The sequence below is a fragment of the Musca domestica genome, unplaced genomic scaffold (genome assembly GCF_030504385.1).
Source record: "Musca domestica strain aabys unplaced genomic scaffold, Musca_domestica.polishedcontigs.V.1.1 1, whole genome shotgun sequence".
Classification (NCBI taxonomy): Eukaryota; Metazoa; Arthropoda; class Insecta; order Diptera; family Muscidae; genus Musca; species Musca domestica.
Window position 1 is genome coordinate 15,056,827 of NW_026712114.1, and position 14,908 is coordinate 15,071,734.

The following is a 14,908-nucleotide window of genomic DNA, read 5'->3' on the forward strand; positions in this document are numbered from 1 at the left end:
TTCAAGATTTTTGAGAACAAGAACGCTCAAAGAAATCGAAATGAGCATCCAACTCTCTTCAAATATCACACATACAACCTTTTTTTCCTAACGCAAGACCTTTTGTGAAGGTGATATATATCTGTTAGCATCATCCTGTGCCTCATCCACAAGGGGCCACAATTTCCTATATTTATATCTGCGATAAATAGCGAAACAACTCGGCGATTTTTTGAAAATTAATATATCTAAATATTATTCTCAACCAGACATCTGAGATGAATACAGAATATATGATTTCGCCTAAATTTGGATATAAATGTTCGATTTCCTTCAAATTTTGCACATACTATTATTTTTATCTGGCCAACTGCTTCGGAACCTCCCACCAAACGGATCAACAGTTTAAATAATCATAACTCAAGGCAGGGGTACACATCTGTCGGCAAAATCGACTGATACATTTTTACTTGTTCTAGAAATTTTATAGGACATAATTAACAATAAAAACGAAATTGATCTTTCCTTCCTTCTACAGATGAAGAACTTATCGATGAAATATACGAGAAAACAAAAGCTCTACATCAAAATTTAGTTGCGGCACGTTCAAATATTGATTTAATATTGAAAACCATTCAACATTGGAGCCGTGAGCCCCTACATCAACGTTCCATTTATGGCAAGAATCTATTGGAAATACGACACCAGGAGCAACGTTTGCGCAATCGCATTGTACAATGTGAAGAAACTAAAAGGCTACTGAATCGTTTGTTAATTGAAAATTTTTGCCTCTTCTTCAATTACCAATTGGGAGACATGCAAACTGAGGAAGAACAAAATATTCATAAGGTAAGCCCATCATATTAAGTTTTGTCCAATGAAATGTTATATTTGAAATCTTTAATTTATTCTAGTTTTTGTTAAAATATCCTGATGATCAACGGGATAAGTATACTCAATATTTAAAATCTATCGATAAAATGATCTACGCTGAAGTTCGCCAGTCAATGAAAATTAGGTTAAACAGTAGCTTCAATATTTAAACATTGATACAGTCCTATGATCATCTACCGGATATCCATTAACATCGATCATTCGAAAACATCAAATCAGGATCATCTATCTTATATCGATTTCATCTCATAACTACATACACGTTATATAAGCACAAAACCCATAAATCCGGATATGAAAGTTTGCAGTTCATTGAACTCAATCTACTTATGTTAGATAGTATCTTGAAAAACACAACTGAAGAAGACCTATATAAATGTAAAATAAATGAACGGTTTTTTTACAAACAAGTATCTATCGACTATGCCGACAATTTTGTATCCTCACTCTCTGCTACCCAGCATTACTACTATATCAGCATTTTTATACCCTCCACCATACATAGTATGTAGGGTATATTAAGTACGTCATTCCGTTTGTAACTCATCGAAACAATCATTTTAGACCCAACAAAGTGTATATATTCTTGATCAGCGTAAAATTCTAAGTCGATTTAGCGATGTCCGTTTGTCTGTCCGTCTGTCTGTTGTAATCACGCTACAGTCTAAACGAATTAAGATAGGAAGCTACAATTTTGCACAGATCTCAATTTTGTCTGCAGGCAGGTCAAGTTCGAAGATGGGCTATATCGGTCCACGATATCGTATAGCCCCCATATAACGGTACCCCCGATATTCGGTATTTTGAAGATGTTAGCCACATTTTTCAATGGAATTGTCTGAAAATTCACACAAGTAGTTCCTTATGAATACTTTACCCCCTGAGAGAGAATTGTCTATATAGGTCTACGATATCGTATATCCCCCATATAAGGGTACCCCCGATATTTGGTATTTTGATAACTTTACCCACATTTTTCAACGGAATTGTCTGAAAATTCACACAAGGAGTTCCTTGTGGCTACTTTATACCTCGGCAGAGAATTATCTACGTAGGTCCACGATATTGTATTGCCTCCAAATAACGGTACCTCCCGGTATTCGGTATTTTGACGATTTTGGCCACATTTTTCAATGGAAGTGTCTGAAATTCCACAAAAGGAGTCCCTTGTGAGTATTCTACCCTCTGAAAAAGAATTGTCTATATAGGTCCACGATATCGTATATCCCCCATATAACGGTACCCCCGATATTCGGTATTTTGATAACTTTACCCACATTTTTCAACGGAATTATCTGAAAATCCACACAAAGAGTTCCTTGTGGCTACTTTATACCTCGGCAGAGAATTATCTACGTAGGTCCACGATATCGTATAGCCCCCATATAACAGTACCTCCCGGTATTCGGTATTTTGACGATTTTAGCAACATTTTTCAATGGAAGTGTCTGAAAATCCATACAAGGAGTTCCTTGTGGGTACTTAATATCTCAGCAGAGAATTATCTATATAGGTACACGATATCGTATATCCCCCAAACAACGGTACCCCCGATATTCGGTATTTTGATGATTTTACCCACATTTTTCAACGGAATTGTCCCACATTTTTCAACGGAATTGTATAGGTCCACGATATCGTATAGCCCCCATATAACGGTACCTTCGATATTCGGTATGTTTTGTGAGCACTTTACCCCCCGACAGAGAATTCTTTATATAGGTTAATGATATCGTATAGCACCCATATAACGGTACCCCCGATATTCGGTATTTTGATGATTTTAGCCACATTTTCAAATCGTATTGTTTGAAAATCCTCACAAGGAGTTCTTTGTGAGCACTTTATCCCCTGAAAGGGAATTGTCTATATAGGTCCGCAATATCGTATATCCCCCATATAACGGTACCCCCCGATATTCAGTAGTTTGATGATTTTAGCCACTTTTTCCAATTGAATTATCTGAAAATCCACACAAAGAGTTTCTTGTGAGTACTTTACACCCAGACATAGATTTGTCTTAATATGTCCAAAATATATCGGCACCTTCCTATATTAGATATTGTAAAGATTAAAAAAAATTAATGGATTTAATTTTTTGAAAATTTTCTAATTCGTTCCAAATGACCGAACGTTCGTTCGTTCGGCCCGGCCGAACTTACTGATTTTTTACTTGTTTTTTTTAATTTTTTGTTTTAATGCTACGAAGTTCGGACTTAAAAAAATCGGTAACTCATTTTATTTTTCTGAGGTTTTAATTATTCAAATGTTTGTCCCTTAATAAGAGTGTTACCCAAAATTGTTTCTGATCTAAGTGGGATGAGAGAAATTTAAATTAAATCACGAACTATGCATGTTCCATATATATATACCCTCCACCTTGGAAATGTGTTTGTCCGTCTTTTGAAATCACGATACAGACCACATTATTTCGAAACAATTTAGCAATTCTTTGCTATTTGCTATGCTCAAATATTTCTCTCAATAAGAAGCCTGATATAAATATGAAATTTATCGGAATTTATGATTTCGCATAAAATTTGACATAAATATCTTTTCTTGTAATTTTGCCCCATATTTCGCTCAATATCAGATGAAGTATAAACATTTTCTAAAATTTATTACATATTTCATATAAAGTAAGGGGTGAGTCGATATAATCCATACCAGGAACTTTGGAATATTTATATCATATTTTTGAGTCTGATACGAAATGGACAATATTGGCCCATTCCTTCGAAACCGGCTCCATAGATGGTCAAACGTTTGAATAATTGTAACACTAGGCAAATATATTTCGATTATTTAATCGAACATAGGCTGAGGGTATATATCTGTTGGCAATACCGACTGATACTTTTTAAATTGTTTTATATAAAAATTATCTGGCCCGTTCCGCGTTGCCGGCCCGTACTCTTAGTCTTTAATGTATATTTTTTAAAGCCTAAAAGAACGCAGGTCTTAATAATGTAAGCGGCACAATTTTTATTATAAGTAAAATAACTCCATAGTAATTTCTAAACGGAAATAAACATTCATGGCAAAAATTATAATAGATAATCACCCACCGTCGGTTTTAGATATTTTGAACAGGCTGATCTTATTTTTCAGCCATAGGCTGAATAGAGTATTAAAAATCTATATGATATAGAATATCTATAATAACCCCATGTGGAAACTCAGCTCAATTTTTGGTATTGTAAAGAGCTTAGCAACATTTTCCATTCAAATGAGCTGTAATTTGGGATTTGTATTTACAACGTTTAGAATACTGTGCTGTGTGGTATTTAGTTTTGCCCACATCATAATTAGGGGCAGATTATTATTTATTATTATAATTTATTTATTTCTATACCCACCACCATACTTTTGAGGGTATATTAATTTTGTCATTCCGTTTGTAACTCCTCAAAATACTCATGCCAGACCCAACAAAATATATATACGTTTACCGGAATCGTTTTAAATTTGGTATTTGAAGTTCGTAATGGATACTTCACCCTAAGTCAAAAAATAAGCCATGTAGGTCCATGTCTTCATATAGCCCCCATATAACGGTACACCCCGATATTCGGTATTTTAATGATTTTAGCGACATTATTTAACGGAATCAAAATTTGGTATTTGAAGTTCGTAATGGATACTTCAGCCCATGCCAGAAAATTCTCTTTACAGGTCCACGTCTTCGTATATCCCCCATATAACGGTACCCCCCATATTCGGTATTTTGATGATTTTAGCTACATTATAAACAGATTTTTCTTCAAGTTTCGCATTTAAACATTGAAATAACTTATGACAAAAGTTGCCTATGCAGGTCCACGTCGTCGTATAAGCATTCGGTATTTTTAAGATTTTAACAGATTTTTTAACAGATTTTATTGATTCATTATGTTTTTTTTTTTGCTTTTTTTTTTTGGAAATTGCCAAATTTTTATCAAATGGTGGAGTGTATTAAAAGTTCGGCCCGGCCGAACTTACAGTCTTTTTACTTGTTGTCATAAGGTTCATATTTTTCATCACAGTATAATTCAATGACTATGTGTTGGGGGTATTATAAGTTTGATTGGCCCAAAAATTATGTAACACCTCGAAATATTGGTTTCTCATATAGGAAAGTATATATGGATCTTCCTAGCTCGCCGAGCTGAGTCGATCTAGCTATGTATGTCCGTCCGTCCGTCTGTCCATGTTAATTTGTAATCACTCTACAGGTCGCAATTATGGCCCGATCCTTATGAAATTTTGCACGAAGGTAGGGTTAGGGTCAGAATAGAAGCCTATTTCTTTTGGAGATGATCACCAAATACTGAAAAAATGTCGGATTTTGCAGTAGCTATACAAGTCGCAATTATAGACCAATCGACGCGGAATTTCGCATGTAGCTAGAGTTTAGGGCGGGGAAGAAGCCTACCAATTTGGGTGGTCATCGGATAATATTTAGCGGGTAAAATAGACCATATCTTTTGTGTTGAAAAAATTCAAAATTGTTCATTAAACCGCGAATATTTTAAATCCCGGCGAAATCACAAAGCCATGGCAAGGTTACTTCTAATCTTTACATTGATGTTAACATCCAACAAAACGGATATATAGCAAAATATGTGCGATATATATGTCTATCAAAGAAGATATGCTTGAAAAATCTCTTATATGATATGGGATATCAGGATATCATATACAGATCGCATTTATGGCCCGATCCTTACGAAATTTTGCATGGGGATAAGATGAGGGTCAGAATAGAAGCCAACTCTTTTTGGAGATAATCGCCATATATTTAGGGGTTAAAATGGACCAAAAAGTGCAAAATTGTCAGCAGGTCGTAATTATCGCCCGATCCTCACGCACATTTGAATGGGGGTTACCGGACATTGCAAAAGCCAAGCAGTTTTGGATGGCCATCCAAAAATATTCAATGTGTGAATAGTTTGCCAACTTTTGTAGAAAAAATACGAAAATGTCCATTCCAGTGACTTTTTGGAGAATTCACAAATACAGGAAAGACGCATTTCTGACTAATTCGTTAACGCTGATTTCGTTGAAAATATAGTGAAATTTCTGTATCTCATATAGATGCGTTTCAGTCAAAAACCAATAATAAATGTTAATCTTTTGCCACTTCTGAGAGATTATAGGTCTTTGGGAAATATGAAATACATGCAACATCTACCAATAAATTGGAAATAAGCAAATTAGTTTAAGTTGCTATTATTCGAAAATTTGAGAACGAAGCCTAATGGTTTTCTTTTATTATTTGTCACAATATCTTGTGGAATTCTTTCGAGTATCTCGCCTATATAAACTGTATCGTTTATTATAGTGTTGTAGGGTATTCAACGGTCGGCCCCGCTCGACTGTAGCCTTTGCTTACTTGTTTTTTTCATGTTTCTGCCACAATTTCCGACTGAAAGCTTTTGACATTTTGGAGTTTATGTCATATAGACGTACATCCCAAATCTACATTCCCAACCAATATACAAATTCAACATTTTTTTTTTTTTTATTTTCTTACAACACATTGTTTGGGAAAGTGGACTTGGAAGTACATTATAACTATACTCAAATAAATGCCTATAAGGACAATTATCTGTACGATGATTCTCTACCCCGGAGTAGCCTTAATACATTTTTTAAGCCAAATCAATTGATGAATCTGGTCAAGACCAAAATGGACTCTACTCCGAAAATTAAAAATTTCATGAGAAGAGGTTTTCTACCCTCTTAGAAACAAAGATGTTAAATAAAAGCCTAAAAATGAAAAAAAAAATGTCCAAGACTATGAAAATTGCTTTAATCATATGATGATTATACCAAAAAATGATCATTTTTTGCGAGGATGGTCTCTTCTCAAATTACCAACCTTTGCTGAAATGAGTATGCAAAATATGGTTATAAACCTTCACTTTGCTCCATGATTTTTTACAGCAAAAGTTTAAAGGTCCTTGCGATTTTTTTCAATAGAATGTACCATTATCCTTTTATTTTGGATTTAATCCTTTTCGGTCAGGAAACAATTCTGAATTTGTATGAATCGTTAAAATCACACCATCTATGTGAGAGTTCGCAAGAAACGGGAGCTTATATTAGCCTTCTGTGAACTTATTGTATTTTTTTCATGTTGGAAAATAAAATCAGATGCCTCCTTCGGAAGAAGAAGGAAGTCTACAAATATCTCCAACAACCACAGAAACTCCTGTAAAATATTTAGAACAGAACAAGTAAAAAAGCTGTAAGTTGGGCCGGGCCGAACTTTGAATACCCTCCACCATTTGGAACGAATTTGGCAATTTTCAAAAAACAAAATCCGTCAAAAAATCTGTTAAAATCTTTAAAATACCGAATTTAGCCGTTATATTAGGGTATATACGACGATCGGAGAATAATGTAGCTAGAATTATCAAAATATCGAATATAGGGAGGTACCATGTGGGCTATATCAAAACGTGGACCTGCACAGACTCTTTTCTGTCATAGGCTGTAGTATCCATTAGGAACTTCAAATACCCAATTTGAAAAAAATCCGGTGAATAATGTCGCTAAAATCATCAAAGTACCGAACATCAATCGATTAGGATGCTTCTTATCTTTATCTTCACCACTCATATACAAATTTGGCACGGATTCAAAAACAATAAAATTATCTCCCACACTTTAATAATAAACGGATTAGGGAGTAATTTGTAATACGCTCCATCCCCAAATAGCTAATAAAATTACCACAAAATATGTCAAGAATCAAAGCTCCATATGCTTCACACAGTGTTTACCTTTTGTATGCCACTAAGACAGCCAATGCAAACAAAATAAAATGAAATAAAATAAAAACACATTCGCGGTATTTGCACTATCATGCCATTCAAATGGCACATCATGCGAATTTAAGTATCAATGCATTCGTCCCTACGAACGTGTGGATCAATTTATTTTAACTCCAAATGTGATGACAAGCAAACTGTCAGAATTGATACGTTCATCCATTGAAAACATTATCATCATTACATGAAGACACACACACACACACGCATGCATACACAGACCAAACACTCAGGTGAACTCACTACTCATCCAGCCAGCCATAAGTGAGAAATAACCATTAGCCTTCCATACCACAAAACTCACATTCACACCTTCTCACACTCGAACGAACGAACGAATGAACACACACTAGCTCGCTCACTCTCTCACTCACTCTCGATGGTCCAACACATTTGAAAAGTAACATTTTCTGTGGTATTCATTCGCATGTTTGTTGGCGTTGTTGCTGGCAATTGCATGCAACATGCATTGCCACGGCAGCACACACACAAACACCTCTCTGATGCCACGTCACTTCAGTTTTCGTTGGTTTACAGTTTGGAGTATTTGCTCAACGAAATGGCAACAACCGCAACAGTGGAAACATCACAACCACTGACAACAAAACCAACTACAAAAACAACAACAGCAATGGGCGAAGAAGCTATAACAGCAACACCAACAATTGCTGGGACTTCTGTTGCAATGGAGAAGAGTGGAGTCAACCAAACAAGAACCATCAAATCAATACAAACACTAACTCCAACAACAACAACAACATTGACAGAATTAACAGTTCCAAAAGCCACAACAACGACAACCAAACATTTTCTACCCCACTTACTTAAGGCGATCCATAGCCAGCAACAAGAGTTGCAGTTCACCAGCAACACCCCGCCCTTTTCCCCATCGGCAACAATGCGTTCGACACCAACCTCCACTCCTTTGGAGCCCTCCACAACCACAAAAGCACCCCTTTTTGAGGTAAAACTGCAACTGCTTTATGGCGCTCGATGTATCCACTTCGAACCCTCGCTAGACACCAGTGAGCCAACAAATTTCCAGCAAATTGTGGAGCAACTACTCGTTGACATCGAGAAAGCATGCAAATGCATGCCGCGTATTTTCCAAGATGACACGCCACTGACATCGAGCAATGAATGCGACGACGACGACAACAACAGCAACAATGACGATGTTACGTTCCATCAGGTACAAGCAGCTCGTGTCTATGCTAAAATGCCGAGCCAAGTGTTAGCAACAGCCCCATCAAGCGAAGACAAGGTGATGAATGCTACAAATGTTGCAACAATAACCCAAACAGGTAAATAGTTTCCAGCTCATTTCACTTAGTTAAATATTTTGTCAGGTCAGAGGGGTAGAATTTATTTGTAGTTGAAGGGGATAGGCTATGTAAATGCCGAGATTTATAATAAAGGGGAAAATACTCGTACCTGGTGGCGTATAAGCTATATCGGTTATATTTTATGGCTGTTAAGTATACGTCATGAGGTCTATGTCGCTATGTACAGAAACAAGTAAGCAATAGCCTCCACAATTTGGAAAGATTAAAAAAAAAATATATTAAACAAAAAATTTAAAAATTAAAAAAAAAATCCGGAAACTGCCACTTAAATGAAAACTGTTATATGGAGACTATACGAAGACGTGGACCTTCACAATCAAATTTTTGTCATAGGCTGTAGTACCCATTACGAGTTTCAAATACCAAATTTGAAACAATTCCGGTGAATAATGTCCATAGAATGGTGGAGGATATATATAAAAGTTATTCAATCTATAAGGTATGATGTCGATAGAAAACCTTTCTCAGGACTTCAATCAGTAGAAGAACTTTCAAAGGTATTTTATCATGAGACTAGCTTTCGAGGGTCTGCTAATGACAGAATACCTTTTTTGTACTTCCGTGCAGCACTTCTGCAGATTAAAATTGTCTTCCTCGTACAGATAGAAAACCGTTGTAGCGTCTTCTATTTATAAGGAACTAGCTGAACCCGGTGCGCTTCGCTACCCCTTTTGATTTTATATGCATTCAAAATTTTATTTACGAATATATGTTGGTTAAAAAAAAACAAATTTTATAATTAAAAAAAAAATTATTGCACTACTTTAATGCGTAAATATACAAAACCATTAGAAAAACGGTAACATGACATACATACACGAAGGGTTTGTCCTTCGGATTTATTTATTTCATAGCAAATACCAAGCGTGCAGTAAACTGCAATCTTTTGAAGTTGAGTGGTATTTCTGTTGCAATTAATGAATTCAAGATAGCAACATACTTCGCCGTAATAAGCGTATTTCAAATTAATTGTTGTGTTGTTTTTTAGTGTTAGCCTAAGGCGTTGTGGGTCAATGGTTCTTATTAAAATCATATCCCAATCTGATCCGATTTAAATATAATTTAAAAAAAAATACTTTTACACCAAATTCCGCCACACCTTTCATATTTCATTGAAATTGGTGCGTCAAATACGTGAAATCGGCCGAGAATATATATATGGGAGCTATATCCAAATCTTAACTAATTTCCAATTAATTTGCCACATTTATTATTGTAACCACACATATGTTAGCTATACCCAAACCTCAACTGATTTCAATAAAATTTGGCAATTTTTTCTGGTGCCAGATTTCGTCTTTCTCGCTTTGGGTGCATCAAATATGTGAAATCGGCTGAGTATATATGTGGGAGCTATAATTAAATCCGAGCGTATTTGAATATAATTTGTCAAATTTATTTTTGTACCAAGTTTAGCCACTCATGCCGAATTTCATTGGAATCGGAAATACGTATCGTGTTTTGTGCATCAAATATGTGAAATCGGCGGAAAATATATATGGGAGCTATATCCAAATCTGAACCGATTTTAATATAATTTGACTAATTCATTTTCTAATCAAAATCCCGTTACATATTCCAAATTTCTTTGGAATCGAACATACATATCGTGCATGGTGCATAAAATACATGAAATCGGTCGAAAATATATATGAGAGCTATATCCAAATCTGAACCGATTTTACTATAATTTGACAAATGTATATTCGTTTTAATTTCCCCTACAGATTCCAAATTTCATTGAAATTAGAGATACATAGCGTGTTTGGTGCATCAAATACATGAAATCGGTCGAAAATATATATGGGAGCTATATCCAAATCTGAACCGATTTCAATATAATTTGAAAAATTCATTTTTGCTCCCGATTCCGTTACTTATTTTAAATTTCATTAAATTTGGACATACATATCTTATTTGGACCACCAAATACATGAAATCGGCCGAAAATATATATGGGAGCTATATCCAACTCTGAACCGATTTCAATATAATTTGGGAAATAAATTTTTTTTTAGATAAAATCTATCACACGTTTCAAATTTCATTGAAATTGGGGATACATAGCGTGTTTGGTGCATCAAATGCTTGAAATCGGCCGAAAATATATATGGGAGCTATATCCAAATCTGAACCGATTTCAATATAATTTGACAAATTTATTTTCGGATCAAATCCAGTCACATATTCCAAATTTCATTGCAATCATAGCAAATACCAAGCGTGCAGTAAACTGCAATCTTTTGAAGTTGAGTGGCATTTCTGTTGCAATTAATGAATTCGAGATAGCAACATACTTCGCCGTAATAAGCGTATTTCAAATTAATTGTTGTGTTGTTTTTTAGTGTTAGCCTAAGGCGTTGTGGGTCAATGGTTCTTATTAAAATCATATCCCAATCTGATACGATTTAAATATAATTTTAAAAAAAATTACTTTTACACCAAATTCCGCCACACCTTTCATATTTCATTGAAATTAGTGCGTCAAATACGTGAAATCGGACGAGAATATATATATGGGGAATCGGAAATACGTATCGTGTTTTGTGCATCAAATATGTGAAATCGGCGGAAAATATATATGGGAGCTATATCCAAATCTGAACCGATTTCAATATAATTTGAAAAATTCATTTTTGCTCCCGATTCCGTTACTTATTTTAAATTTCATTAAATTTGGACATACATATCTTATTTGGTCCACCAAATACATGAAATCGGCCGAAAATATATATGGGAGCTATATCCAAATCTGAACCGATTTCAATATAATTTGAAAAATTCATTTTTGCTCCCGATTCCGTTACTTATTTTAAATTTCATTAAATTTGGACATACATATCTTATTTGGACCACCAAATACATGAAATCGGCCGAAAATATATATGGGAGCTATATCCAACTCTGAACCGATTTCAATATAATTTGGGAAATAAATTTTTTTTTAGATAAAATCTATCACACGTTTCAAATTTCATTGAAATTGGGGATACATAGCGTGTTTGGTGCATCAAATGCTTGAAATCGGCCGAAAATATATATGGGAGCTATATCCAAATCTGAACCGATTTCAATATAATTTGACAAATTTATTTTCGGATCAAATCCAGTCACATATTCCAAATTTCATTGCAATCATAGCAAATACCAAGCGTGCAGTAAACTGCAATCTTTTGAAGTTGAGTGGCATTTCTGTTGCAATTAATGAATTCGAGATAGCAACATACTTCGCCGTAATAAGCGTATTTCAAATTAATTGTTGTGTTGTTTTTTAGTGTTAGCCTAAGGCGTTGTGGGTCAATGGTTCTTATTAAAATCATATCCCAATCTGATACGATTTAAATATAATTTTAAAAAAAATTACTTTTACACCAAATTCCGCCACACCTTTCATATTTCATTGAAATTAGTGCGTCAAATACGTGAAATCGGACGAGAATATATATATGGGGAATCGGAAATACGTATCGTGTTTTGTGCATCAAATATGTGAAATCGGCGGAAAATATATATGGGAGCTATATCCAAATCTGAACCGATTTCAATATAATTTGAAAAATTCATTTTTGCTCCCGATTCCGTTACTTATTTTAAATTTCATTAAATTTGGACATACATATCTTATTTGGTCCACCAAATACATGAAATCGGCCGAAAATATATATGGGAGCTATATCCAAATCTGAACCGATTTCAATATAATTTGGGAAATAAATTTTTTTAGATAAAATCTATCACACGTTTCAAATTTCATTGAAATTGGGGATACATAGCGTGTTTGGTGCATCAAATGCTTGAAATCGGCCGAAAATATATATGGGAGCTATATCCAAATCTGAACCGATTTCAATATAATTTGACAAATTTATTTTCGGATCAAATCCCGTCACATATTCCAAATTTCATTGGAATCGAACATTCATATTGTGTTTGAGGCTTCAAATGAACGAAATCGGTCGAAAATATATATGGGAGCTATATCCAAATCTGAACCGATTACAATATAATTTAGCAAACTTATTTTTGTTCCAAATTCCGTTACACATTCCAAATTTGTAGACTGTATCTTTAACCGATCAATAGATATGTGCATATAAAATCTAAATTTTTGGGAGGTACCTCCGATTCTGATGCTATATCTCCAGTTCCAAGTGGAAATTCAAAAATGTATATAGCCTATGTTACTTTCAGGCGATGTTGCAGTATATATGGAAATTTTCAGAAAAATCTATTCAGCAGTTTTCGAGTCCATAAATTACAAACAAACAAACAAACAAACAAACAAACAAACAAACGTACAAACATTTTCCTCTTTTATAGATATAGATAGAAAAACGGTAACATGACATACATACACGAAGGGTTTGTCCTTCGGATTTATTTATTTCATAGCAAATACCAAGCGTGCAGTAAACTGCAATCTTTTGAAGTTGAGTGGTATTTCTGTTGCAATTAATGAATTCAAGATAGCAACATACTTCGCCGTAATAAGCGTATTTCAAATTAATTGTTGTGTTGTTTTTTAGTGTTAGCCTAAGGCGTTGTGGGTCAATGGTTCTTATTAAAATCATATCCCAATCTGATCCGATTTAAATATAATTTAAAAAAAAATACTTTTACACCAAATTCCGCCACACCTTTCATATTTCATTGAAATTGGTGCGTCAAATACGTGAAATCGGCCGAGAATATATATATGGGAGCTATATCCAAATCTTAACTAATTTCCAATTAATTTGCCACATTTATTATTGTAACCACACATATGTTAGCTATACCCAAACCTCAACTGATTTCAATAAAATTTGGCAATTTTTTCTGGTGCCAGATTTCGTCTTTCTCGCTTTGGGTGCATCAAATATGTGAAATCGGCTGAGTATATATGTGGGAGCTATAATTAAATCCGAGCGTATTTGAATATAATTTGTCAAATTTATTTTTGTACCAAGTTTAGCCACTCATGCCGAATTTCATTGGAATCGGAAATACGTATCGTGTTTTGTGCATCAAATATGTGAAATCGGCGGAAAATATATATGGGAGCTATATCCAAATCTGAACCGATTTTAATATAATTTGACTAATTCATTTTCTAATCAAAATCCCGTTACATATTCCAAATTTCTTTGGAATCGAACATACATATCGTGCATGGTGCATAAAATACATGAAATCGGTCGAAAATATATATGAGAGCTATATCCAAATCTGAACCGATTTTACTATAATTTGACAAATGTATATTCGTTTTAATTTCCCCTACAGATTCCAAATTTCATTGAAATTAGAGATACATAGCGTGTTTGGTGCATCAAATACATGAAATCGGTCGAAAATATATATGGGAGCTATATCCAAATCTGAACCGATTTCAATATAATTTGAAAAATTCATTTTTGCTCCCGATTCCGTTACTTATTTTAAATTTCATTAAATTTGGACATACATATCTTATTTGGACCACCAAATACATGAAATCGGCCGAAAATATATATGGGAGCTATATCCAACTCTGAACCGATTTCAATATAATTTGGGAAATAAATTTTTTTTTAGATAAAATCTATCACACGTTTCAAATTTCATTGAAATTGGGGATACATAGCGTGTTTGGTGCATCAAATGCTTGAAATCGGCCGAAAATATATATGGGAGCTATATCCAAATCTGAACCGATTTCAATATAATTTGACAAATTTATTTTCGGATCAAATCCAGTCACATATTCCAAATTTCATTGCAATCATAGCAAATACCAAGCGTGCAGTAAACTGCAATCTTTGAAGTTGAGTGGCATTTCTGTTGCAATTAATGAATTCGAGATAGCAACATACTTCGCCGTAATAAGCGTATTTCAAATTAATTGTTGTG

At 34.3% G+C, this 14,908-nt stretch overlaps 1 protein-coding gene across 1 annotated transcript in view; it reads left to right on the forward strand.

Moving 5' to 3' along the window:
- Positions 1-14,908, forward strand: part of LOC101893329 (dynein beta chain, ciliary) — a 118,072-nt gene that overhangs the window by 31,047 nt on the left and 72,117 nt on the right. The window contains exons 10-12 of the mRNA XM_059124302.1: positions 518-828; positions 894-997; positions 8,229-8,995. Coding sequence (XP_058980285.1) covers positions 518-828; positions 894-997; positions 8,229-8,995 — 1,182 coding nt within the window. The remainder of the gene's footprint in view (positions 1-517; positions 829-893; positions 998-8,228; positions 8,996-14,908) is intronic.